General features: G+C 27.4%; 1 protein-coding gene across 2 annotated transcripts; it reads left to right on the top strand.

Annotated features, from left to right (window-relative positions):
- Positions 1 to 166: 166 nt before the first annotated feature.
- On the top strand, positions 167 to 27,247 carry LOC107447631 (mitochondrial Rho GTPase). 2 transcript variants are annotated; one of them, XM_016062588.3, is made up of 22 exons: positions 167 to 445; positions 555 to 629; positions 2,646 to 2,786; positions 4,848 to 4,891; positions 5,220 to 5,273; positions 6,869 to 6,979; positions 7,070 to 7,120; positions 7,231 to 7,332; positions 8,190 to 8,231; positions 8,320 to 8,376; positions 9,495 to 9,603; positions 11,378 to 11,498; positions 12,334 to 12,418; positions 13,957 to 14,102; positions 15,423 to 15,520; positions 16,517 to 16,608; positions 17,871 to 17,993; positions 18,632 to 18,760; positions 19,610 to 19,806; positions 23,183 to 23,221; positions 23,951 to 24,067; positions 25,415 to 27,247. In XM_016062588.3, exons 2-22 carry the CDS (start codon positions 578 to 580, stop codon positions 25,416 to 25,418), a joined length of 1,914 nt encoding a protein of 637 aa, XP_015918074.1. In that variant the 5' UTR covers positions 167 to 445; positions 555 to 577; the 3' UTR covers positions 25,419 to 27,247. The 2 variants fall into 2 exon arrangements, with proteins under 2 accessions (XP_015918074.1, XP_015918075.1); XM_016062589.3 differs by lacking the exon at positions 23,183 to 23,221 and having other exon boundaries at positions 179 to 445.

The following is a 27,247-nucleotide window of genomic DNA, read 5'->3' on the forward strand; positions in this document are numbered from 1 at the left end:
AAAAAACATACAATATTACGTTTTTAAAACTTTTTCATGTATTTAAATTTAAAATATTGAATAACAATTCAGTAAAAATAAATATTTTTTAAAAATGCAAGGTAAAATTTTATTGGAGTAAGTTCTCCTTTATTATTTTTGCTCATATTATAATTTATCCGAACTCAATTTAAAAGTTGGCATCATTTCCAATTAACATGTATTTTTTAAGGATCCGGTAGTTTTGTTATTTGTTTTCGTGTTTTTTATTCCTAGAGATGAATTAAAATTAATCTGTTGATTTAAAAAGATTTTTGGATGTTTCTTTAATTAAGTTTTTACGGCTATACTTTATAATTTCCAAGACTTCATACGATTTGTAATTGTTACTGATTAGTCACCATATAAGGATGGTAAACAACAAATCAAAACATCCAAATTATTCATTTTTATTGAGCATTTAGACGTAAGTTTTCATTAAAATTTATTTCTTAATTATATCTACTGAAATTTTGCGTTTGAATCCATCTTTTATTTTCCTTTTTCTTTATATTAGTCCCAATTTTATTTCTTAGTTCTAGGTGTTGATAGTTTCAGAATGGGTCCGAAAAATGGGAAAAAAGAAGTTAGAATTTTGCTTGTGGGTGATCGTAAGTATTGCATCTTGATGTTTATTACTCTACGCGTGTAATATTGGTATTCTTTGTTCGTGTTGAAATGTGTTCACGAAGAGAGGAATAAATTCTACCATTGGTATGCTGTGTTGAAATTCGCACTAACTATTTTAAAGTCGCAAACAGATTTGAATCATTAACACTTATTTATTAATTATTGTTTAAAATCTTAATTTTATCTATTTTCAAAGATTATGTGTTAAAAAATGCATCAATTAAAGATTCTTTTTCAGAAATAAGTATTTTATTTGTGATTAGTTTTTATAACACCTCTTTTGTTTTTGTACATTTTAATGTCTCCTCTATGTTAAATTATATTGAATTATGCTTTTAATTTACAGTTAACTATATTTATGTATAGTTATCTATATTATAGTATTAGTAAACTATATTTATGTATAATATTTATCAATTACCACCCATAGGGAAAAAACTTGTTAAACTAGTACTTAGAGTTAGTAAACACTGGCGGGGGACAAAAGAAATTGCTGTGCGACTAATTTCAAGCAATAATAAGTGTTTGCTAAAAGGGAAGATTTCCGTATCGTCAACTATGAAAGAATAATTCCCAAGTCTTGCGAACTTCCAGGCAGCGGCCCGCGAGTAAAAAAGTTATTATTTTTTTAAAATAATAATAAAATCACAGAAATGGACCAACTTAAAGAGTATAACTTGTAGCCACCGCCATCTAAACCTCTACATGATTTTTTAAAATTTTTTAAATGTTGCTGTTCAAAAACAATTTGGCGTCTTAGCGATTGTTGTTGGCCTTGGAAGATCACAATACGGAATTATCCCCATCAAAAATGTTACCTGGTTAAATAAAATTTAATTTTATAATTTTTCTCTGTTAGTTGCAATTTTCAAAACACAATTTTAAACTGTTTTAGAACAGCTATATATGTATTATAGAATACCCATATATTTTCTTACCATCTTATTATATAAAACGCTAATACGTACGTATGTATGTATGTATTAATGAAACCGATGATATTTCTTTTTTCGCGCTGGCATCAGTATCATTTTTAATTGATTTGATTCGGCGCGCAAGAGCACGTAGTGAGCAACCAGATAACAATAACCAGAGTGAGCATTATCAGGTTGTTCAAGTCAGATTCATGCACTAAAAACATGACAATATTTAATTTAAACTCAATTAGGAATTAATTAATTAATTGAAGTGAGAATGCTTTAAAAGGCCGCTGTTGAATTGATATTTTTCTACTGGGAGCTACCTAAACGTCTAAAAAACGTTTAAGTGTTTGTATTGAATGCATTGAATTTTTTTATATTTCGCGTTTATTTATGCATTGAATGCAGAATATTAGTGAAGCAATATTTGATAATTTATTTTGCTAATATGTTTCTTATTTAGCTAATGTTTTGATTTTTTCACCATGTACAATCTAAATAGCTAATATACTTTTTTAAAAGCCAATAAGAACATTGGTAGAATTCATCTACATAAGTACAATACTATGTCTTTGATGATAAAATACTATGTCTTTGATGATAATATATTATGTCTTTGTGCTAGAACATTGTGTTGATTGGTGAGCGAGCGCAGCGAGCCATGGTTCACGGCGTGAACCACATAGGATTGTGTAGCAATTCTCGGGGGTTGGCGAGCGTTAGCGAGCAGGGGGCGGAGCCTCCTAGTTTTTTTAAATTCTTATTTTGAAAAAAAAAATATGCCTTTGCAATGTCTGTGATTTTTGATATTTACATTACTTACTTCTACATTTCACCAACGAGGACAATAAAATTGCCAATTAAAGAACAGTAAATTTATATTGTTACTTTTTTAAATATTTTTATTTGAATAAATAAAGATAATGAATTAAAGAAATTTATGAAAAAAATAGCTGAATTTACTTGCATTGAGGAAATAGATAAGTACCAAAATTAATTTTTGAGAAAATATTTTTGTAATGTCTATGATTTCTGTTGTTTATTTAATTACATAGTTTACTGATTTTATTATTTTAGCTGGTGTAGGAAAGACTTCTCTAATTTTGTCTCTTGTGAGTGAAGAATTTCCTGAAGATGTTCCACCAAGAGCAGAAGAAATCACAATACCAGCTGATGTTACCCCAGAGAAGGTTCCTACTAATATTGTGGATTACTCTGGTAAGACTCTTTTTTATTTCAAGTTTTAGATTTTTTCTACCTTTTGAAAATTACGTATTGCTGCAAGGTATTTATTATTTTTAAAACATTTCATATCATTACTTCATTAAAACTTCGCTGACTTCAAAAATATACTATTAGGAATTAACGGTTGACATGCTTCAAACACTCTAAAACAGGGTTCTATTTTCAAGACTTTCCGGACATGATTAAGATAAAGCAAAGGTGGAGTTTCTTTTTTTTTCCCTCTTTTGTTTCTTATTCATTTCTAGCAAGTTTTGAAAATGGGTGCCTGTTTTTGAGCTCTTGAAATCTGTATGTTATTTCCAATTCGAATATTTTTGAAGCAAATAAGTAATGTCTTTTATAAAGTTTTTAATCAAGTAATATCTTACCGCTTCAGTTTCTTGGGATTATTTAGTTAACATTATATATCGTATTTGAGAGACATAGTACGCTATTGTAGAGTCAAAAAAAAAAAAGAAAGAAAAAAACAGCTTGAATAACATTTATATTGTGATTGGATTATCTCTTACTGAAACCATATTTTAGTGGTTAGAGTGCCTAACCTTAAATATGCTGATTTATTTGTGCAGACAATATATAAAATGAGACAAAAATAAACTTTCTTTAAATAAATATGACCCTCTGATAGGATATGAATTTCTGACCCTCAAAATATGGGGCTGTCTGCAATCTGGGACTTAAAATCCTAATAGTTTATTCAATAGATTGTTCTAAAGTTTTGTCCCTTAATATTAATTTTACTTTTTTTTAATTAAAAACCTGAATATTATGCAAATTTAAAAATTTAAAAACTAAATATCATTTCAGCCTAATATAAAATGATTATGTACCCATAAGGAATTATTGAATAATAGATTATTTTTACTGTTTATTATTTCTCACCATTTATTTTTAATGGAAAATACTATTATTAAGTTGCAAAAATATTCTTTCAGCAATTTGAAATGAAAATAACATGTCATTATCTTTTTTTATGTCCCAACTGTGATTTCTGGTGTATTTAACACACTACAATGCCTGTCTGAAATCACTTATAATAATAATGAATTGAACAAATGATTTGAAAGTTCAAAACTTTGATTGAGAAACTGGTAGGAAAATTTTAATTTAGGGAAGTGGTAGTTGGAAATTTAATTGGGGAGGTGAACTGTTAGAAAACTCATCAGTGAATCTGTCTTCGTGGTAAAACGCTCCAATATGCTAAAAATCATAGAGGTGACGTAAAAAATAAGAATACTAGTGGATTTATGTAGGTAAAATCATAATGAAACTTGAACTATAATTAAACTATCTTTATCATTTAAATTAATAGCTGAAAGATAAACTTAAAATAATTCTGACTATCGTTCTGGCGATATAAAAATGAGATTATTACTGCATTTATGTAGGCAAAATTATAACTAAACTTTAAATATAATTAATTGAACGAAATTTCTTTTCTTATTAACAACTGGAAGAGAAAATTAGAATAATTTTGAGTATTAAATAACATTGTTGCTTTTCCTTGATACAGGTATTTTGTCAATTCTAATTAGAAGTTAAAAAATAATCCTTCTTGATTTTAAATTATTTGTTTTGTCACTCAATAGATAAAATAACATTATGAATAAAAATATCAATAGATGGATAAAAAGAGATTGAGAACTAATATTTCAAGCAGAGACCCTCTTTTATTTTAAAGGGTCCCTAAAAATACAGAAGTCCTGGGTCCTAATATGCATAATTTCCAAAGTCAAGTTGAAACATTGGCTTATTCATATAAAGTGTTTTTGTTTTTAACACTACCGTGTGTGGGTATCTAAAGATGTAACAGGGACAAAATAGATTTTGTCACCATGGTGGACAAAAATAAATATTTCCATTAATATATAGAGTAAAGGCTATGATCTGTAACAGTAGTGGCAGAAACTTTCAATAACCAAAAGTTTTTTTTTTTTTTACTTATTTGGCAATAACTATTTTTTTAGCACTTCGAAATTAATGTGTTTATAGATCTCTATTTTAAAATATATTTTTCTTTCCTTTTTTTTCTAGCTCAAGAGCAAACCGAGGAGTCCCTCATCACGGAAATTCATAGGGTATATATTTTATATTAGTGAGGCAACTCTAAAACTAAGTTAAAAATAGTTGTATAAATTGTAGGATGATTAATATGTTTCTTATATTCATTTTTGTATTTTAAATAGTTTAGACAATTTTAATTAGTTTCAATAATTTTTTTCATAAGTATATTTAATGTGTTCACGTCAACGTATTATGTTGTCTGTTTATCTGTCACATTTTGTGATATTCCTGTTAATCATTATATTCTGATCACATGTAGATTTCTTTCTACGCTGTATGATTTTTTTTAAAAATTAACATTTCTGAAACATGAAGTTTTAAAGTTATTTTTTTCTTCTATAGGCAAATGTTATCTGTGTTGTGTATGCTGTGGATGACGATGATACCATTGACAGGGTAATTTTTTCCCTATCATAATTTTTACTGTAAATAATATGTATAATGATTATTACCATATAGTAACTGAATAACATATTTCCTCCAAACTCTTTTCCCTTCATAATTGTTTGGTCCTTCAGTAGAATTGGGATTTCAGTACTTTTATGATTCACACAACTGTATATAATCAAGCATTTAAACGCAGGTGGATTTAAAACATAATAAATTTAGTCGAACAAAATAAACACATAGTGTACCTGTTTTTTCTTACCTGTATAAGCTAACTGAAAGCCTTTAAAAAACAAGTTTATTATGTTTTTCGAGTTATTAATGTATAATGCCTTTTAGCAGGCCTCACAGTCCTATTTCCTATTTTTTAAAAAAGGTGCTGTAAAGTGACCTTTATTTGTTCTGAATTAAAAAAAAAAACAATGCCTTTGTCCTATATTTTTTTTATTTATTTTTGGTTTCGATTTCAGCATTTTTAGAATGTTCTTGAAATGCCACACTTTGAAAGGAATTACATACGGGACATGAATTTTTTTTTCAACATTGCTAATTTACTGGGGGGAAAGCTGTTCTTGTGGATAACGAACGGTTTCAACCAAGTTGAAAGGGGAAAAAAAGGGACTGTGTTTTCTTTCAATCTATGACCTTGACTACAAATCGAAATTGATTGCCTTTCATCCTTCACCCACCCTAAAATAATTTTAAAAAAACCTTATTACTATCACTTTTTTTCTATAGCCAAGTATTAACCATTGTTATAAAAACATTCATTATTTTCAATATTAGTTCATTTAGTTGATAATAAATTATAAAAATGAGCTATATGAAAAATATTGGATTGAAAATAGGCAGTTATTTTACTTGCTAATTTTTACAGTTACGAAAGTGGCGAACGTAAAGAGTATTTCTTATTTTTTCGGGCAGAATTCTATGTTATGTTTGTTCCAATATAATATTTCATTATTCTTATTACGTTTCTATTTTCATGTGCAGTTGAATAAGTAGTAAAATGTTTTTAATCTTTAATTATTGGCATGCATTTTTGTTTTTAAAAATATTTTTTGTTGAGAAATTTTTTTATTTCAATGAAATGCCTCGAAACAAAATTTAATGAAGATTGGTTAATTCTAAGGGATGTTTCTAAAAATAAAGTTTTTGCTGGCATTACATTTTTTGAATTTTGAATTGACTTCTTTGTTTCAGTAAGAACCTGCTTTTTTGGTGATTCAAATGCAGAAAAAAAAAACTTTTTATTTTAAACTTGTGTATTGTTCAGAATATATTAATTAAAAATGTTTTTCTCTGTTCATAAGTAAAAGCCACTTAAAAAGTTGTCTTTCCTTTCTTTTACTTTTTTTTATATAAAAACCTTGTAATTATTTTTCCTACTGGGATTGTTATAAGTAATTTTCATGTACTATATATTTAGTTTTTTGATTTTTTTTCTTGTTTCATATTCTGAAATAATTTTATTGAATTTAACTTCTTTTAATGCATTTTAAAAAATTTTCTGATACCAAGTGTCTCATCATTATTGTTTACTTCGATGTTCTCAAGAGTTTTTTTAAAGTTTATAATTAAATTATTTTTTTAATCTGTTTTAGATAACTTCCCATTGGTTGCCTTTTATTCAAGAACAGCTTGGTGAACATCATCTTATTCCTATAGTGCTAGTAGGAAATAAAATAGATTTAGTAGACTATAGTTCTTTAGAGGTAAATATTAAATGACACATACTGAATCAAATAAATTTCCTGTAGAGCTTCAAATTAACTGTGTGTTTTTTTTTCTATTTATTTGTATAGATTATTCTTCCTATAATGAATCAGTATGCTGAAATAGAATCATGTGTGGAAGTAAGTGAATTTTCTTCAAATAATCTTCTAAAATTACGGTTAAGATTTTTCTTACTTTAAATTTAGACGTATTGAGATTAGTATATTAATAATTGTTTATTTTTTTTTAGTGTTCTGCAAAGACTTTGAGGAACATTTCAGAATTATTTTATTACGCACAAAAAGCTGTTTTACATCCAACTACTCCACTGTATGTTACAGAAACTAGAGATGTATGTGATTGGTTTTAAACTATCTCATTTTTATTTTCTTTTCTTATTTCAATATTATTTGAAGACTTTTAGAGAATTTCTCTAAAATTAAAAATGAACTTTCTTATCATTTTATTTCACATAAAAATTATGTTATTAACTATTTACCATAATTTATAAACATATTTAAATATGATTAAATAACATATAAAATAACATTTTGAAAATTGGTTTTCTTAGGCAAGAAAGCCTTTAGCTCAAACTATGGGTCCTGTACCCAATATGTATCTCAACCTATTCACTCTAAACTGTAAAGAATACTTAGGAAAGATATAAGAAGGAAAAACTAATAATTCTGGCAATTCATGAGAAAAATTAACTTTAACATCTTTGTTTAAGATTCAGACCAGCTAAAATTTTTTAGAAGATGATAATTAGGAATAGTTCTTGCAGATAAATTTCTCCTTAAACTTTTATTTTCTTAAGCAAAATCTTATTTTTCTTACTTTTTCAACATGATTTTTCTAAGCAGTTCTACTATTTCTGGAATTTTGATTAAGTACTGAATTTCAAAATGTTTTCCTTGTGGTGCATAATGAAAAAATTTTCAGTGAAACAGACTAACTATATTAAAAGTTCATAAAAAGACTAAATCAAGAAAAGCTAACTTTAGGGTTTTAAGAATATCAATTTTTAATGGACGATCCCTAAATTTAATAACTATTTATATTGATTTGTTGGGTTGCTTAGAAATTTTCATAATGAGAAAGGGTTCGAAGTAAAAAATGTCCTTTTCTATGTTATGAATTAAAGTGATAGAACCTAAACTTCTTTTGTTTACATTCTTATTTCTCATAACTCATATTATTTTGTTTTAGCTTACAGAGAAGTGCAAAAAAGCTTTGACTAGAATTTTTAAGGTATGTTGAGTTTATAAAATAAAATAGAAAATTATCTTGTTATTTCTTTTTTAAGAGTTCTTATGAATTTGGATTTCATTTACTTTAGATTTGTGATTATGACAATGATGGGATTCTTAGTGATTACGAACTAAATCAATTTCAAGTAAGTCTTATTTTGAGTAACCTAACATACAGTGATAAAGATAACTAAAAAGATTATATTAGTGTGGATAGAAAATGTCTGCTCTTTCTGATGTCTAAAAGGGACCCTCTGAGCCCAGTTTTTTAAAATTTTTATTTGATATGACAGTACCACCAGGACCTTAATAAGGGTGTTCTGTGCTTCTAGAACATATTTTTTTAGAGGCCACTGAAAACTTGCATTTGTACCCCACTCATACATTCTTAAAGTTCTTTGTTTGTAGCATATTATCGAAAAAATGGGTTGGTTATATTTGTATTAAGTTTAATGCTTTTTATTTTAAACTAAGTAAACTAAACATTTAAAATAGCAGAATATTTGTTTTGGTGCACGATCACTTAACACCATAACTATTCAGATGCAAGAAAGTCAAAACTTGATTGCTCTGGTACCTAAAAGTTTATGAATGGCACATAAACATTACCTTTTTTATAATGTTTCTATTTTTTTCATAAAGTGCTGATTTCTAAGTGAAAATTATCCATTCAGTTCTCTATAAATGCTGCCCTTACGCCTGCACAAGAGTATTGCTGATTGTTTAAACTATTTCTCAATTTTCAATGCGTATTAAAGTAATTTTTAATGCATAATTATCTGCAAATCTTTTATTAATGCATTTTAATATGCTCTTGTGACCTGCTAAGACCTTTTTCTTTAAAAATAAAATAAAATTGAAATAAAAATGTATTATTGATAATGAGAGAAATTTAAAAAGTAACCTTTGTTTTCCATATTTTCTTGCTGTTTATAAATTTAAATGTATTTTTCTTTTGTTCTTTTAAAGTGATATTATAAATTTTTAATAATTTTGTTCTCTTGTGAAAAAGAATTAATGTAAAGTGTAAATTAAAAAAAAAAGAAACATAGTTAATGCAAATAAAATAGAAAATTATGATATTTTTAATATTTAGCCTGTATATGCAAAAGTATTCATGCTCTTTTGTAATGATGTATGGGGTTCTTTAAACTGCTTAAATGTCAAGGCAATTTTATTTATTTCTAATTATTCTTCAATATATTGTATATCATAAAGTAGTAATTTTTTTCTTGACTATTTAAAACAAATATTTTTATTTCAGAGACGTTGTTTTGGTACTCCCTTGCAACCTCATGCCTTGGATGATGTCAAATGTGTTGTTGGAAAAAACACAACGGATGGCATTAAAAATGATGGTCTGACATTAAGTGGTATGTTTAAAAGTATATTTTACATTATAGTCATATTTATTTTATGTTAACCATATAATATAATTAAGAATTATGATTGAATTATGGATTCTAAGCATTTTTTATCTCATTTTATTATCAATCAAAGCTGCCAATATTGAAAAATAATACCAATACAAATACTTTTTATGAATTATAAATACAGAGCAAAAAATATTATTTTGTTTTAGATACTTTAAAATAATTTATATATAGAAACTTCTCCATTAAAGAATTTAACCATAAACTATCCTTAAAACTCTATATTTACTCAATCAGTTATACCAAATTTACAAAAAAGTTATTTGTATAATGAACTGAATCTCTTAAAAAAACAAGATTAAACAGTACTGAATATAAAAAATTTTTTGTTTCAAATTAAGATTCTAATTTGTTATATATAGCAGCATATATATAATTTTTTTTCTGAAAAAATTACTCTTAAATAGTTTTATTTTTAGTGCATATTTACTTTTTTTTTTTTTTTTAATTGCATGTATACTGCATAAGCACTTTTTTAACATGTCTGATTTAAAATTAAATTCTGAATTTTTACTGAAGGTATTACTACACCTAATTCAAGTTTTCATGTTAAAGTTCATATAGTGCAACATAAAGGAATATCACCAGATTACTTAAAGTGTGCCATGTTTCATTCTTTTTCAAAATGTTGGTTCTATGCCAGTGAACTCTATGCTACATTAATGGTATATAAAATTATAGAACTGTTCTTTCTATTTTATTTTGAGTAAACCAAGGCCATCATGTGGAACATAAACTAATTATGCATCAAAGTTGCTAGGTACACAAAACAAAAATTTATCACAGTTACAACCGAACACATAAACAAATAATAAATCTATGTTAAGCAAAAGTAGTAGACGAGGAAGAATTATATTTCAACTCATTCGAAGTGAACTCTGTATTTAATTAACTTATTGTTAATTAGCTATTAACTTATTGTTAATTAGCTATTAACTTATTGTTAATTAACATTCTAACTTATGTGGAGAAACTTAGTTCAACTTTAACATGCCATTATGCTTATAACAGGGTGCGTAGTGTTTTTAAAAAATGCTTATTTTCCATTTTTGTTTTTAAAAGCCCTGAAAGGTGCTTTTATCATTGGGTGTTTTTAAGAAGTGCTTAATTTTCCCTTTTTCAAAATGAGATTTTTCATTTACCATGTTGATTTTTGCTACAAATTATGCAAAAAGACATTGTTTTATTCAACGTTTTCATAGTTAATTCAACCTCAATCTATTTCGGCTTATTGTCAATCCATCGCTTATAAAAATGCCATTTTTTTTTTCACGATTCAAAATTTCATGATTTTTGGCAATTGTCAAAAACAATGCCAAAAGTTTTTTTTCCTTTGACATGACAGATGAAACAAGATAAAACTGTCAATTGACAAAAACTTTAAAAACATGCCTAATTATGATATTTTTTTAAAGTGCTTAAAAATATTTTTTGAGTGCTTAAAATATGCTTATTTTTTGTTGAATAATTTGACTACCCACGCTATATAAAGATTAGCTGGTGCTGACGTCATGGATCATTTGTGTAGGTATGGAAAGTCATCTTCTTGAAGTGCAAGTACACAATTCTCTTTCATTCTCGTCTTAGATAATTTTTGAGATGTCCTGTATATATTTATGGTAAAATACTGATTGTATTCGGTTATTGTATATTGGTTATTGATTGTATATTGGTTATTGATTGTATATTGGTTATTTATTATTTTTTGTTCCAGGTTTTCTTTTCCTGCACATTTTGTTTATTCAAAGAGGTCGACATGAAACAACTTGGACCGTGTTAAGGAAGTTCGGTTATGATGACAATATTAACCTTTCAAGAGAATATTTGTGCCCTAGGTAATTTAAGAGCCTGTTTTTTCAAATTTTTTTTATTAATCAAATATAATGTTTTTGCCTTGGATAGCTTTATTTTTTTATTAATTCAGAGCTTAGTAGAAAGTTTTTTGAAACAGATTTTAACATGTTTTTTAATATAGTCTAAAAATGTTTTCACTTTGCAGAGACACTAGCAAATATTGATTTAAAAAAAAAAAAAAACTTACATTTTGTTTTAAATTCATGTTATATTATTGTTTCATTATTATTTTCAAAAATATAATGGTGCTAGCTTAATTTAAAATTTGTTAACTTTTTCTAATTGTAACATAGAGATTAAACTTAAAAATTATTATCTCGACTTTGTTTTTCTGTTTGAATTGTTCCTGCGTCTTTTTTAGTTTTTCAATTCGTTTATCTTTACCTGATTCGAGTCTGATACCTTAAAAATATCCATTAAGCAGAGTGAATTTATTATCAGATATTATTATTTAGAACATGGTCATAGTTTTTATTTGCATTGTTTTTGAATAATTTTATCAGCTGTCTGTTCCAAATTGTATTGTTTCGCACAGTTTTCAGAAGAAGTGAATCAATTTTAGTTTTTCAATAATATCAAAATTCTAACTTGCAAAATTCTACTTCATGTTTTAAATACAAAGAAAAGGAATGTGAAAGAGACCTTGATTTAATTTCCTCTAAACATTTTCAAAACTTCAGGGTATTGTAAATGAGCAAACAGATTTTAAATTTATAAATAGAAAAAGAATTATGATTAAATTAAAACAAAATTCCGGATTTTACCGCAGTGATGTGTGCTTTTTTAATTGTAAGGAATTTTTATTCTTATTTGAAGGTTGGTGGTTCCTCCTGGATGCACTACAGAGCTCAGTCATCAAGGTTACCATTTTTTAACAACATTATTCGAAAAATATGACCAGGTAAATATTTATTTTTTTATTCTCTATTAGAAGTATTAAATGCTATAATTGTTTTTATTTTTAGTTTAAATTTTTTGGGGGCAGTGTGTCTTTAAATGTTTAAAACGCATAGAAGACACAATTTATGAATATTAAATACAACTTGAAAGTCATTACTCGAGGGAGAGATCTCAGGGCCCAATCACAATTCTTTTTTTAAAAAAATGTAAATTTTTTTTGAAGGAAATTTGGAAGAATTCCTTTCTGTCTTTAAAAAGACTACAATTTTGAATGCAGAATCTTCATAAATTCTACAAAATATCACTTTTTGTACTTTGAATAAAAGGACCCACAAAAAATTTCATCCCTGGGTCGTAAAACCTGAGTCCAGCCTCGACAGTTTGTGTTTGAAGTCAACACAATATTTCAATGTCAACCAAAGAAGAAAAATAATTTAATTTTAAGTTTGAAGTATATACTAGTTCTAGTAAAGTGCCACTGCCTGGTATGCCCTACATCAATGTTTTTTTAAGGTCAAGTGCCACTGCCCAGTATGCATTTAACCAGTATTCCGAACACTGATGTTTATCCTAATCTATCCTCAGCAGATATTAAAATATCGAATAATTATTATAATATCAACGAATAAATTAATATCAAGTTAGATATAGCAAATATTTCAGACATTCACCAAAACGACTATGTGATAGTTGACATTCACCGGTGAAAGTTGACATTTTCTTGATTTAAGTCATTCACTGTAGCGCATATATTTATATTGTGTATAATAGTGATTACCAACTGGCGGCCCAAAGGCCACATCCGGCGCTAAAAGCCTTTTTTTGTGGACCACAAACTGTAATATATATTTGCTGTTATTTTTGCGGACAATTTTCGTAAAACATCTATATGAGTTTAAAATACTTTTGTTTCTTTAAAGAAAAACTAATTTCTTCGTTTCTGTGAAATTTAACATACCAACGGTGCAGCAAAAATTTATTCCTCAAGTTTTGCATGCAAGAAAATATTTATTCAAATACAAAAATAATCATGTATGTTGCTCTTTTTTGTTTTTGTTTTGCGAATATAATTTAGCATGTGTGTATCATAAATTTTCTCGAAGAAATTCTCCAATTTAACTTTTTGAAACCCTATTCATTTTAGAAGAAATTATTTACATTTGTAAATTTTGTGGCCAGCATTTTTTTTAATATGCAATTAAAAAATTTTAAAAATCTACTTCTTATTTTAATTTGTAATTTAATACCTTTGTTTTGTACAACTTGATAAAAATCTGACAGTAATATTTAATGTTCCATCAAGCATAAAAGAGTCCCATATAAAATTTTGATAAGGTCGCGGCCCTCTGTTTGACTGATGTTTTTAATTGCGGCCGCTGGCCTCATGTAAGTTGGAAACCCCTGGTATATAATATAAAAACTGTTATTTGCTTCTTGTATCCATATTTATCAAGTTGAATTCAATATATATAAACTTACATAAATTAAATGATTCATTAATGATGTTATGGTACTATGATATGTCTTCATAATTACTAGGACAAAGATGGATGCCTATCTCCAGAAGAGGTTTCAGATCTTTTTAGTACATGTCCAGTGATTGCTTGGGGACCTGAAATTGTGAATGTTGTACCAACCAATGATGTTGGTTGGATTACTCTGCAAGGGTACCTGGCACAGTGGACGTAAGTGTTAATCATTATTAAACCATATTCCATATTGTTTTTTGTTTTTTATTACTACATTTGAAAACATTCATATTAAAGAGCTCTTTTATTCCAGATATTTTTAATTTCATTTCATATACTTGTGATATAGTGATTAACATGATGTTATGTTAAATGATAAGAAGTGTGGAGGAATAACTGGTTCTTTGTCAAATGTTGGCACATAATTGAGTGTTCACATTTTTACTCGTGTTTTAAAAATTATCAGCTCTGTTATCTGCCTCATAAAATTGAAGAGAAATTGTTAAGATTTTTTTTCTTCATCATTATAAAAAATAATTCATAGAAATGAAAGCAAAGTGTCCTTGTTCTTTATAACAAACGCATACACATGTTTAGTGTGCAATGAAACAGACTAACCCGGAATAACTTTCAATCTAATGATTGGATCTTCATGTTCTAGGACTCAATCTTAATGGCTCGAGAGGGTATCCTCAAACATGCTAATATAGTAAGTGCAGAAGATATTTTAAGTTGCGAAATCAGACACCAAAAGTTGCTTTCTCTGAATAATCATACCTTTTTTTTCCCAATGAATTCAGATTTCTGACCCCCAAAATATAGGGGTAGCCACAATCTAAAAAATATGGTTTCCATAGTTTGGTCGGAAAAGCACTCTAAAGTTAGGACTTCTTAATGTTAATTTTACTTTTTTGCATATCTCGAGAACTTATTTAGTAAGCTGAAAAATGACTTGAAATTGAAAATGTCAAGAACTTGTTAAGTAAGTTGCACACAATTATTTGAACCAATAAAGAAAAAAGAACACAATGGAAATGAAAATACTATAAAAATTTTCACACAATTATAAAATTTGTTTATCCAAAGATTCCATGCAAAAAATAACTTTTAGTAAATATTTATCATTTTTTATTACTTTATTTAATGAAGGTCAAGAAAATTTTGAATTTTAAGGTATAAAACTTTTTACATCATTTTGAAGAACATAATTTTGCAGCAATTAATAATAATGGCAAAGTCTGTGGAATAATTTTTTTTTATCGACTAATTAGTATATAATCTGATACATGAAGTATATTTTGCAAAATTTTAGCGTTGTCTTTGTTTAATTTGTATCTGTTGCATCAGTTTTTTCAAAGCTTATTAAGAAAAAACTCCAGCACTGATGTTTATATTTATCCATCGATACTACTGTTTGAGCATATTTTTTGTTTTAATCCTCAAAACTTAAACATTTATTCTTACTAATTTACTAAATACTTTTTGTGCCAAAGATGGTTAAAATAATTACTAGTTAAAGATGTATTTATTTTTCAGGCTAATTGCAGCTATTGATGTGAATAGATTAATGGAATTTTTAGCTTACTTAGGATATATTGCAAATGCTGATGAGAATCAATTATCTGCCATAATAGGTATTTTATTGAATTTACTGAGTTTTGCATTTAGTATTATCATCTATGAAATTCTCCCACTGATTCACAATTTTCTATAGTTTTTCTCACTTTAAAAAAAAATATTTTATAAGATCATTATGTTTCCAAAATTTCCTATTATATACTTTTGCAAATGTGTAGTAAATAATCAATGAAATTTTTAAAGCCATTGATTGATAAAATTAAGTTCAGTGTCTGGCAATTTAGATTCTTTCAAAAGAGGAAAGTTTATACATGTTATACTAAGATTTCTGAGGACTTTTCTATCTAAGACATTACATTCCTATCAATAATTTCCAGTAGGAATGTAATTTCTTTAATCATAATTTAAAACAACACTTTAATTTTTTAAGATAATGTGAACATTTATCAAATGCTGTATTTTTTGGCTTGATGTTCTATTGGTGAAAAAGTATATCAGTCCTCTTGTTAACATTTAAAAATGTAGGTGCTTAAAATTGTTATTTTATAATATTTAATCTGATACTCTTAATCCATTGAAAGAGTATTTGAGCAAAATTATCGATGCTTACTAAAGGTTCTGTTAGGCTTTGAGGAGAACTCCTCCAAACTAAATGTCTGTGACTGTCTGCTGCTATGGTAACAAGAGAGAGCACATTTCTAATGGGGGTGCATTTGAAGAAATGGAGGAGTCAATTGGCTACAAAGCAAAGATTCTGCCACTGGCATGTGCCAAGGCACGTACAGGCATGATCAAGACCAAGCTATTCGCCCTCACACCCCTTTCTGAAGTAACTTACCCTGTCAACCATAAAATCCGCAACCACACAAGTCTGATGTCTGGAGATGTTCTTCTGAAAGCCACATTATACTGTAGACAAAATAGTTTTCTATGTTGTTTTCAAAAACATACTTTTTTTCTTACTTTTTCCCACTCTTTTGTTTTGCAATCTCATACCTGTATTATTTATTAAGCAACTCATCATTATTTGCATCTCTTTTATCCCTCCACAGTTACTCGTGAGAAAAAACTTGACCTTCAACGGAGGCAGACCAGCAGAAATGTGTTTCACTGCCAAGTGGTTGGACCTCAAGGTGCTGGAAAGGTTAGTATGTTGATTTGTATTCAATAGTTCCTCGCTGCTAATGTTCTTACCCAAATCTCAGATTGAAATTTCTGTTTCTTGTAATTTTTGTCGACATTGTATAAGACAAAGCTTCATCTTCCCATCATGTTACATTGAGATGCATAAGAATTTCAGTTAAAATTGTTCAATGTGACAATGAATTTATATATTTGAACATTTTCATTCCAAGTGTTTACAGCAGTGGGCTGCACAAGTAGATTTATTACTTAGCACCTTAGGCTTATGACTGGTGCTGTAAAATGAGCCTGAGGATAACCAGTAATGAACTTTTTAACTCATTACTGGTACTGCCCAATAATAAGCCAAAAGGTAACCAGTAATAAGCCCTTAGGCTTATTCTATCATAGGTACAGGTAATACTGAAGGGCACACAAAACTCTTCTATTTGCATAATAGAGGTCAAAACTAACCTGGAACCTTCTCCTTCTGAAGAGAACATTAGTTGTTAAAACTCTGAGAAATATGTGTGATTCCCACTTTAATCACTGGACTTTCTATGTCCTTTGTGTCGGTAAGTTAATGGTTCACGGTACATTTTTGGGCACTGCATATTTCATCAGCCAAAAATATGCAGTTAAAGAGTGTTCCCTAGGTATGAAAAGGTAGAGAATCTTTTACCTAGTTGAATATTTGGTGTTGAAGAACTATTCAGATACTCGTTGGGGGTTTGGTTGATAGAATCAGTATTCCTTAATGTTTTTGGATTAACAGAGTTCTGATTATTGAGACTCTACTGTATTCTGGGATAATTGTAATCAGGGTTTTCCAGATCTTAAAACTAGAAGCAGGATCTGCGATTTTCCTGTGAATATTTGCAGAATTCAGTGTTTCTCAAGACTAATATTTTAAAGCCAAGATAGCTTTTAATTCGTGGACTTCCTCAAATTATAAACTCTTAGTCTTCTTCGTCTTGAGAATATAAGTACTTCATTGGAATACGAGTTTTTAATTTGCTGATTTTAACTAAATCATGTTATCGATACGTTTACATACATGTTATTCTTCCTCCAACTCGATTATTTTGGTTTGGCATATTTTTAGGTTGCACCGGAATCTGCTAATATGGCTGTTCATATTCACGCAGTTAAAAAATCGTACATTGTGACTCTCATTTATTACTTCACGACTCTTATTACTCTTATAATAAGTGTTTTATTTTTATTTTATTAACATGATTAAATCATATGTAATCTGATTTTTTTTTTAATTCCAATTCTTAGACATCTTTTATGCAAGGCTTCATTGGTAAGACGCTTCAGTTGCAGGCATCCATTAATAAAGCTGAGCTCACTCCCTATACAATAAATTCATTGCAAGTATATGGACAAGAAAAATATGTTCTTGTAAGTTTTATAATATAGTTTTTTATTAACTTATTATCCTCCTCTGAATACTTAAATTTTTTATTTTTCTTATAATCATCTTAACATTTTTTACAGTCTCTGCTATTTTTAAATTACTAAAAAAATTAATATTTTAATATATGTATATATATGACGTCTTCTGATGTTATTGAAAAAAGTGATGGATGCAACATTTTTACTTCATCTCAGATTTTTATTATCACTTAGATGGACCTAGTGGCGTAGCTTATGTTAACAATATGTAAAAAAAAAAAAGCACTCAATTTTGCTTAATCCACTGTTATATATGGTAATTTTGGTTGAGAATTATTTACAAGATTTTTAACTACATAAATAAACATAAGCAAAATATCTTTATTAGTCTGCAACATGGCGCCATATCTTTTTAAGAGAATTTTCTTTATGATTATTACTTCTTGGAATGATTTCCTATTTGCTACAAAAAAAAAGTATTTCTATTGGAAATTGAGTATTTCTTACTTAATATTCATTACCCTTCATAAAATATCTGATCTGCGATTGTGAATTAAGAGATAATTATTTTAAACTATAATTTAATATAAAATACTCATATGAGGCATTTTATGTTACATACTTATGTATAAATTGTTTTATAGATGCACGAAGTAGACATATTTGGCATGAATGACACATTGACTCCTCCGGAACTCTATTGTGATGTTGTATGCTTGATGTATGATGCTAGTCACTGCCGTTCATTTGAGTATGTTGCTAGAATATTTATGGTAAGTTAGCTCTTCTTTCATTTTTATGAATCGTCCATTTTTTTATACATATAACTAATCTCCGTAAGAAACAAAATCGTCTAAATATTTATAAGAATTATATTTGATTTTCTGTATTTTTTATTTCAATGATAAAAATAATAAAAATAACTGATAAAATTTCATTACTTTTTATTGTTTTGACTTCATGGCAATATTCTCTGTTAGAATAAAAGGTATCAATAACAAAATTTTGTTAATTTCTATTGGAAAGGTCTTGGATTTGAAGGATCAGAAAATAAATTTTGTTAGATTCTTCAGGAAAAGTTTTTGCCTGTGGGTCCAAAGGATCTTGAAAATGTCTTGGTTTGAAGCTCCAAAGTATCAATACGCAAATTTTTTCCTTTTCTAAGAAAATCTGGCCAATTTACCAGAAATCTAGAAGTCTAGCTTCGTTTCACTGAGGCATGCAAAAATCAAATTAGGACCAAAATTTTCCATTATTCTGATAGCAACTAAAAAGGGATAGCCATACCATCTTTTTCGTTCTGTAGTCCGAAATCAGTATATGGATTTTGGGATTGCTGGCTACTATTTATAGTAGCCCATGCTTGATTTTAGTGATCTCAGACCAACTGACCCAGTTAATTGCGGGCCACGTAATACACCGTTATCTCTTTGCATATAAGTTTAACAACTTTAAAATCTCTTCATATCAGTCAAAATAGATTCACATCGTTTCTATAGCAACAGATAACCTCAGACTTTAAGTCTAGAGGAGTTTTGACTGTTGGACAGTATATATAATTTATTATTATTCATTAAAGTGATCAAAAAAATTCTAACGCTTTTAAATATTTTTCATTTTAGAAATATTTTGCTGATAGTAAAGTTCCAGTTTTAGTTGTTGGATCAAAGTGTGATCTGCCCACAGCTGTACAAGACTATGGAATGCAACCTTTGCAATTCTGTGCAAGACACAAACTTCCACCCCTACAAGCATTTACAGCCAATGGTGCTATTCGCAAAGATGCATATATTAAGCTTGCCACTATGGCTGCATATCCGTATGTATTTTCTATCTCTGTTATCTCTATATATTTATGCATATGAGTCACTGTTTGATAAAAAAAAAAATTATTTTGTCTAAAAAAATTTTAAATCTAATCTAATCAAAAAATTAATTTATGTAAATATTTTCATTATTATTATTCTGTACCCTATAAATAATTCTGATATATTTTTCAAATAATGCAACTAGTATCCGATAAAAAAAAAAAATTTTCTTTCTTTTTTTTAAAATTGTGCGAACAGGACATGAAGGATAGAATGATATGCTTAGAAAATAACTAAAACAGAAAATAACTCGATTTAGAAACGAAAGACACCTTTCATTTTCTTCTTCATTTTAATTGCAGTTTTTCCAATTACCTAGAAGATTTTAACTAAGTTTTTTTATAACCATATTCAGCATCTCAATAATTTTTAAACATGAAGCTCTTTTTTAATTTTTTTATTTATTTGTTTACAATGGCAAGGCATATTACATTTATAAAAACAAGCCAATGTGAAACAATGAGCAAGCAATTGCAAAAAGTGAAGTAAGATTGATCCAAAATTAAATATTTCTAAATTTACTTGTGTTTTGTAAAAACGTGGAAGTAACAGCTGTTTCATCAACTACTGAATTGGGTTGCATAGAAAACATGTATACTTTGCTTTTCTTGTAGGTTCTTTAAATCTCTCTGAATTCCAGCCTCTGATTAAGCCCTGGTTAAAGTATTATTTGTATGCAATATACTCAAGTTTTATTAATAGATCACTCTTCCATGGAATACTTTTAAATACACAGTACGTTGGTCACTTGATCTGGGTCAAAAGCTTGGAAGTTTCATAGAAAAAACGAGCTTGAATAAGTGGAAAAAATATAAATGATGCCATTTTCCACATTTTTGCACAGTCTATAGGGCTTTATTCATAATTTTTTAATTCAACAAAAGTTGGCACATTGTACATAACCAAGTTTTTTAACACACCTAATTCTTAACAAAAAAAACCTGAATTTGTCTCCCAAACAAATTTCAAAATTGCCGTCTTTAATAGAAATTGTTTTGTAAAAAGTTTCTTCAAATTTCTATTTTATAGTTTATTGCTTTGCACTTCTTGTGTGAGTTAATTCCTGAAATTGTATGCACTAACATTTAGTGTTTGTATTACTGATATTTTTTTACATTTATATGAAATCAATGAAGAAACATGCATACCTGCCAACTTTTACGCATTTGGCGTTAAATTTTATTTTTATATTTAAAGTGGTAATAAATATATACTATTTTTTTCTTTTATAAACTTAATTTTTAAATGATTTTGATCATAACTAATCTTTAAAAAAAATTAAGCATATATATTAATATGTGTTACTATCATGGTTGTTAGCTTAAGCTTTCTCATATACGACATATATTTTTTTTTGCTTAAAATTGAAATTCCATTTTAATACCATTGGGAAAAAGTTGGCAGGTATGAACATGCATGAAATAGTCACTCTTTTATCATATTGTATTTAATTTTTTTGTGTGTGTATGTGTATGCAAATTGTTATTGCATTGTGGTCATTTGTAAATTTATCTGAGTTTTTTTAGAATTAGTAGCAATTTTATTTGTAACATTTAGCCGACCTATCGAGGAGATCTCAACCTCTTGTAAACTATCAGTATACAAGTGAACCTTGAGATCTCCTTGTTCGACAATAGTTAGATGTAGCTGTTAAAATTGCATGGTGACTAGCTTTTTCTTGGGGGCAATTCATTTGGTTGACTTAGTCTCTATAAGCAAAACGTTAAACATTGGAAGCTATATTTTTCAACATTTTACCCATAATTTAAAACACCCTCGATACATACTTTGAAATTTAGATTATTTATTCTTTTCATTAATGTGTCATTTTACTTTAATTGTAATAATATGAATTATTAAAAATGTTTATCATTTTTGTTTGATTTTTTGCATGATTATATCGCTAATAGGCAAAATTTAATTCTTCATATTTGTTTTTATTCTTCTGGTATTACGAATTTCATATCACGTATTGTGTTTACAAGCTTTACGATTAATATTCACGTGATTTACAACTCTTCCTTACTCTTCAAATATTCCATGTTTTTTTTTAAATCTTATTTTTCACTATTCATACTGACCTAATTTACAAACTGCAATTACAATTTTATCTTGATTTGCAGATCACACAAGTGAGCTTCCACTCTTCTTATCAACCACATTTTATGTAGAAAAAGCACATCTTGATTTGTTTTCAGAGGATTTAGAAATCAAATATCGCAATTCGTATTCATATGACTTTGAAACCAAATATTGTGATATATATTCTTAGGATTTAAAGATGTCAATCGTGATTCATATTTATGCATTTTAAAATTCAAAAACACTGTGTTTTTATATTGATTTAAAAATCAGAGATTGCGATTTGTATTCACAAGATTTTTAAAATCAAGTATCGCAATAGGAATTGTCACAATTTAAAAATTACACGTCATATTTATTTTTTATCCAATTTGTAAATTAATATTCACGTAATTTATATTCACTTTAAAATTCAAACATCATAATTTGTTTTCAAGTAATTTTAATAACCATTGTGATTTGTATTCGCACAATTTAAATATTACGCATTATGATTTTTAGTCATCTCATTTATAAATTACGCATTTGGATTCATATTCACGGAATTTTAAATAAAAAAAATTGGGATTTCTAGTCACAAAATCAAACATTGCTACTCGTGTTTCAGCATGTTCAGTTTATTTTTATAACAAAAGTTAATTTCAGAGTTGACTATACCAATTCTATGGATAAAAAGTTTAAAAAAAAGTTAGTTCTGTATCTTGCCTAATTATGATTCAAAACATATTTATAGCATATAAATTCGATATTCACACAAATAATCAAAATATAGTAATTTTAAATTTTTATGTCATTTTCCCGAATCTAGTTTAGTTTAGTTAGTTTTCTTTCCTTTTTTTATCATTACATAATATCCAAACCTCTCAATAATTGAAATCTATTAATATAATTAGGAAAAGTAGGTATTTATATTCCTTTGAATAAAAAGGTTTATAATTGTGATAAGTTTTATTCATTCATACGTAGTTTTAAAAATTTATGAAATGAGATCAGAAAGAAATAGTATATCTATTCTTTATGTCTGAAAATTAATATTATAATTTATAACTTTTTGAAAGCAGAAATTGTCCACAGTCAATAAATATGCCCCATATATAAATTTTTTTCTCCAGAAAACTTCAGGTGAATCTCTATAAGTTATAAAGTATAACACTAAGTTGGGTAACTTAATTGAAAAATGAAGTTAGGAAATGTACTTGTATTAATCCTGATAACTTTCTTTAGTTTAAATCTTTTCCTCTCTAGTGTCTACAAACCTGCTTGGAAGCTGTTGTGTCAGTCAAGGTGGGTAAAAACTTCTTCTGTTGCATGCATGGTTTATTATAAAGAATTACTTGGTATTTTAAGCATGTTGTTTTGTTTCATTTGTAAATAACCCACTCCTAATAATCTAACTTTATGCAAACCCAAATGAAATTAGTGGCAATGTTATATTAAATATCATTATTTGAACATTTTCATACATTATTCAATGTTCTGGATGTGTATTAAATATTTTAATTTATTTGTAAGATTTCATTTTTCACACAGAATTTAAAGTTTTTTTTTCATTTAATTTTTATTATTGATTTTATTACTATAATAGTATATTATCATATTACTATTTTACTGATCATTACTGACACTACTATTATTACTGCTTATACCGACACTATTATTATTATTCTGATTTATTGCTTTGCATTTCTTTTTGACCACAGAAAAACTTGTTACAGTTGTTTGCTACTTGTGCCATAGTATTTACTACTGATCTTCATCCATCGAGGTTTTTAGAAATTGACTTAATTAATGTTGTATAGTTGCATAAGACTAAAATACAATATTTCCTTGATTAATATAATTTTTTTTTCTTCAAAGACAGCACTGAAAAACTTCTAATACTAATACTTCAGTTAATATGTGTTACATTATATGTGTCACAGTCACACTTAATAGATTAGATAGCTGTTGCCCAAATAGTAAATATATTGTTATATCCATTTTTTATTTTAATTAATTGATGTCCAATTGCAGGCACTTGCCGATGGCACAAGACTCGACAATGTGGGTGAAAGCTGGACTTGGAATGGCCGCAGTTGCCTTTATCAGTTTATTTCTTGTTAAAATCATAAAAGCAGCATCAGATAATAGGTAATATTCAAATATATTTAAACTTGTTTGTGTAATTTAAACTAGATTTTAGATAAGTCCCCTAAAGCTATAAGCGCTCAAACTAATGTCGCATAACCATTTATGCTAAGAGTAAAACAATTTATGCCCACTTCCTTACTGGTGAAAGCTTGTATATTTTTAAGGATATCCACACAATATTTATATTTAATTTATTTAAATTAATTTAGTTATGTATAAGCACTAAATATTGATAGCATAACATAAATAAAAGTACAACAATATAGAAACTCGAAGTAATACTCTTAAATGTAATCTACCATTTAATTTTTCGCAGCCAAATAACTGTAAACTGCTTTGAAGTATTTATATGGTATCAAATGGTTATTGTAACTGTAGTACAATAATAGTATATGTAATAATAACTTAGTTCATTAGCAATTAATGTGTTTTTTCATACAGTTTGCTTCAATTTCAAAAAATTTTCTGTTTTTTTCTTCTCCCCTTTAAGAAAATTAAAATCTATGCAGAGTTCTCCCTATGAATAAAAAAAGGCAGGGTGCTTCACAGAAAAGGGCACTTTGAGTTTTGAAAGCACACTCACTTAACTCTATAAAAACTTATCAAAATATGTAATAACTGAATTTGATCTTCAACAGTCTTTAAATTACCCTCTGATACTATTTTATTTATATATTGCAAAAAGAAATTCTCACACATTGTCAAAATGAGAAAAATTCGTAGTTTATAAAAAATAATTAAAGGTCTGCTAAAAGACAATTTCTGAGCTTGATCTTAATTTTTTTTTTTTAAATTAACTAAAAAATTGATTCATTGATAAACAGCTTGAAAGTTTTTTCTGTAATTTAAACTGGAAAAAAAAAAGAATATTTAATGTCGATTTTTAAAAAAAGCTATGTATTTAACAAATAATTTTAAAATCACTTAAAATTTATTAACATATTAAACCCTTTGCCCCTGAAAGAGAAAGTAACTTAGCCATTTGAATTAAATTAGAAATAAATTAAAATTTTGCCAGTGGAGAATAATCTTAACAAAGTAAATATTTCTAATGGTAATGAAAATTAAACCTATAAACACAGACAATTTTAACAGTGAATTATTTTTTTCATGGAATATGGGCAGAAAAGGCATTGTTTTAAGGGATGGAAGCTTATTTTTACAAAAGGACGCATTTATAGGTATAAAAGGGCAAGTCGCCCTTCTAAAAACGCTTAGGGAGAACACTGATATATGATTATTGCAATAGGTACATTTCTTCAATTTTGTATTGTGAAATATAATAACCACTTAAAGTATTATGCATATTATTTATTATATTAAAAATCTTTATCTTACTGTTTTCAGGTAGCAGCGGATGTAACCTTAAAATGGCTGAAGTTAAACCTGCATGACTTGAAAACTTGTCACATAAGTTTTAGAGTGGACTCTTAACGTTTGGAAGGTTTTTTTCTTTCTTTTTTCAGGCTGTGATGTGAATGCCTGAAATTTGGACTTTGAGGGGTGTAACTGTGAAAAGGAAATAAATTAGAATGTCTGTCCTGTATTTATTTATTGTAGGCGTCAACTCTAGGCGATGAATTCGGTGGCTTGTAAATATGAGGCATTGTTTAAAAAAAATCACTGAAAAATGTTAAGCTGTAAACATTTAATACCATGGTGTTCAATTTGCAGTCTTTTTTTATTGCTGTTCAATGCTGCCAATTTTTTTAAATGCTGCCAAAATATTTGCAATCTTAAGACATAAAAAATTATTGCATTGTTGAAGAAATTTTTTTTTAATAACCTTATTGCCGGAAAAGCTACATATCACTTGTGAAATGTATCTTTGCAATACAAATTTGCTTAAAGAGCGCATACATTAATTATCATTTTACCTGAGTTAATTTTAGTTTTTAATCTTTTCACTATTAGTTTAAACTTAATACCCTTCAATAAATTTAAATGTTTTTTTTTCTTCTTCATATATCTAGGGATAGAAATTAAGAAAATTTAGTCACTGGTTTGTGGACCCGTGACTAAAAGATATTACTAATTTAAACACATTTTCACTGATCACTTTGCATGTCTGTATTAGATTATTTGTCTAAAAAAATTAAATTAAGTGAATTTAAATGAAAAATTACAGTAAGGAGAATGTGTAATAATCTACTTTGTGACAATAAAAAAGACCAAACCAGCGTACCATTCCCTTGCATTGATTGCTGGTTCGGGGACCACACATTATTATTTCTTGGGGGCCCTGGACCAAAAAACTATCATTAATTCTGATTAACTAGTTTTTCTTTTTAACTGTCCATACCTTAACATTCACAAATTAGACACCTGACTTTTACCTGTTTTGCAAAGTCATCACATTATCTCAATGCTTTAACATCTTGAACCTTTTCAAACATTACATTTCTGTAATAATAAAAATTTCAGATAAATCACTTACCATGACACTAATTTGTTTGATATGAATAAAGGAAATAAAAAAACATTGGTTTGTTACATATTTCTTTTAAGTTCAGTTGCATAATAACTCTGATTTAGGATTTTAAGTGATAAAAGTTTAGTGTTTTTATTACTAAACTTGTTGTATTTTGATACAAAAGAAGTTCACTTCATAAAAAATTATTTGCATTTTATTTAAGCTTCAGGCTTATTTTGGATAAATTTTATGTATATTGATATAAAAAATTTGACATTTTTTTGCTTGCTTCAAAAATTATTATTTACATAAAATATTTTGATATGAATGGCATACACACAATTTTAATCTATGGTAATATCTATGCTTTTAACTTGCGATTCATTGTGAAATAAAGAGTTAAAAATATGTATTTGTTTTTGTACATTTCTGATGCTTCCATGGTATTAAATGAGAACTTAACTTCTAGCAATAAAAAAAAAATACTGTAGTAATTTATTCAAAGTTTGTTTTGTGTTCATATATTAATTCCTGTTTTATAAAAATTTTGTTATTCCTATTTTAAAGATACATCGTTTAACATATTTTTAAATGATTGAGGAAGACTATTTTAATGTCATTGTTATCTTTTTTCAACAATCAGTTCTTAATCATATATCTGCTTCTAAAATTCTATAAATACCAGTATTTTCTCTGTAATAGTAACATCATTATAAAATTGTTATACATTATACTGAGTGATAAATAAATACTATTGTAACATTTAA

Source organism: Parasteatoda tepidariorum, chromosome 6 (assembly GCF_043381705.1).
Source record: "Parasteatoda tepidariorum isolate YZ-2023 chromosome 6, CAS_Ptep_4.0, whole genome shotgun sequence".
In the NCBI taxonomy this organism is placed as follows: domain Eukaryota; kingdom Metazoa; phylum Arthropoda; class Arachnida; order Araneae; family Theridiidae; genus Parasteatoda; species Parasteatoda tepidariorum.

Bases quoted from the DNA above. Each gene is read 5' to 3' on its own strand.
- LOC107447631 (XM_016062588.3), top strand. From the start codon at position 578: ATGGGTCCGAAAAATGGGAAAAAAGAAGTTAGAATTTTGCTTGTGGGT. The intron at 15,521-16,516 runs GTATTTTATTGA...ATCCCTCCACAG, and splicing joins TCAATTATCTGCCATAATAG to TTACTCGTGAGAAAAAACTT. The intron at 19,807-23,182 runs GTATGTATTTTC...TTTCCTCTCTAG, and splicing joins GCCACTATGGCTGCATATCC to TGTCTACAAACCTGCTTGGA.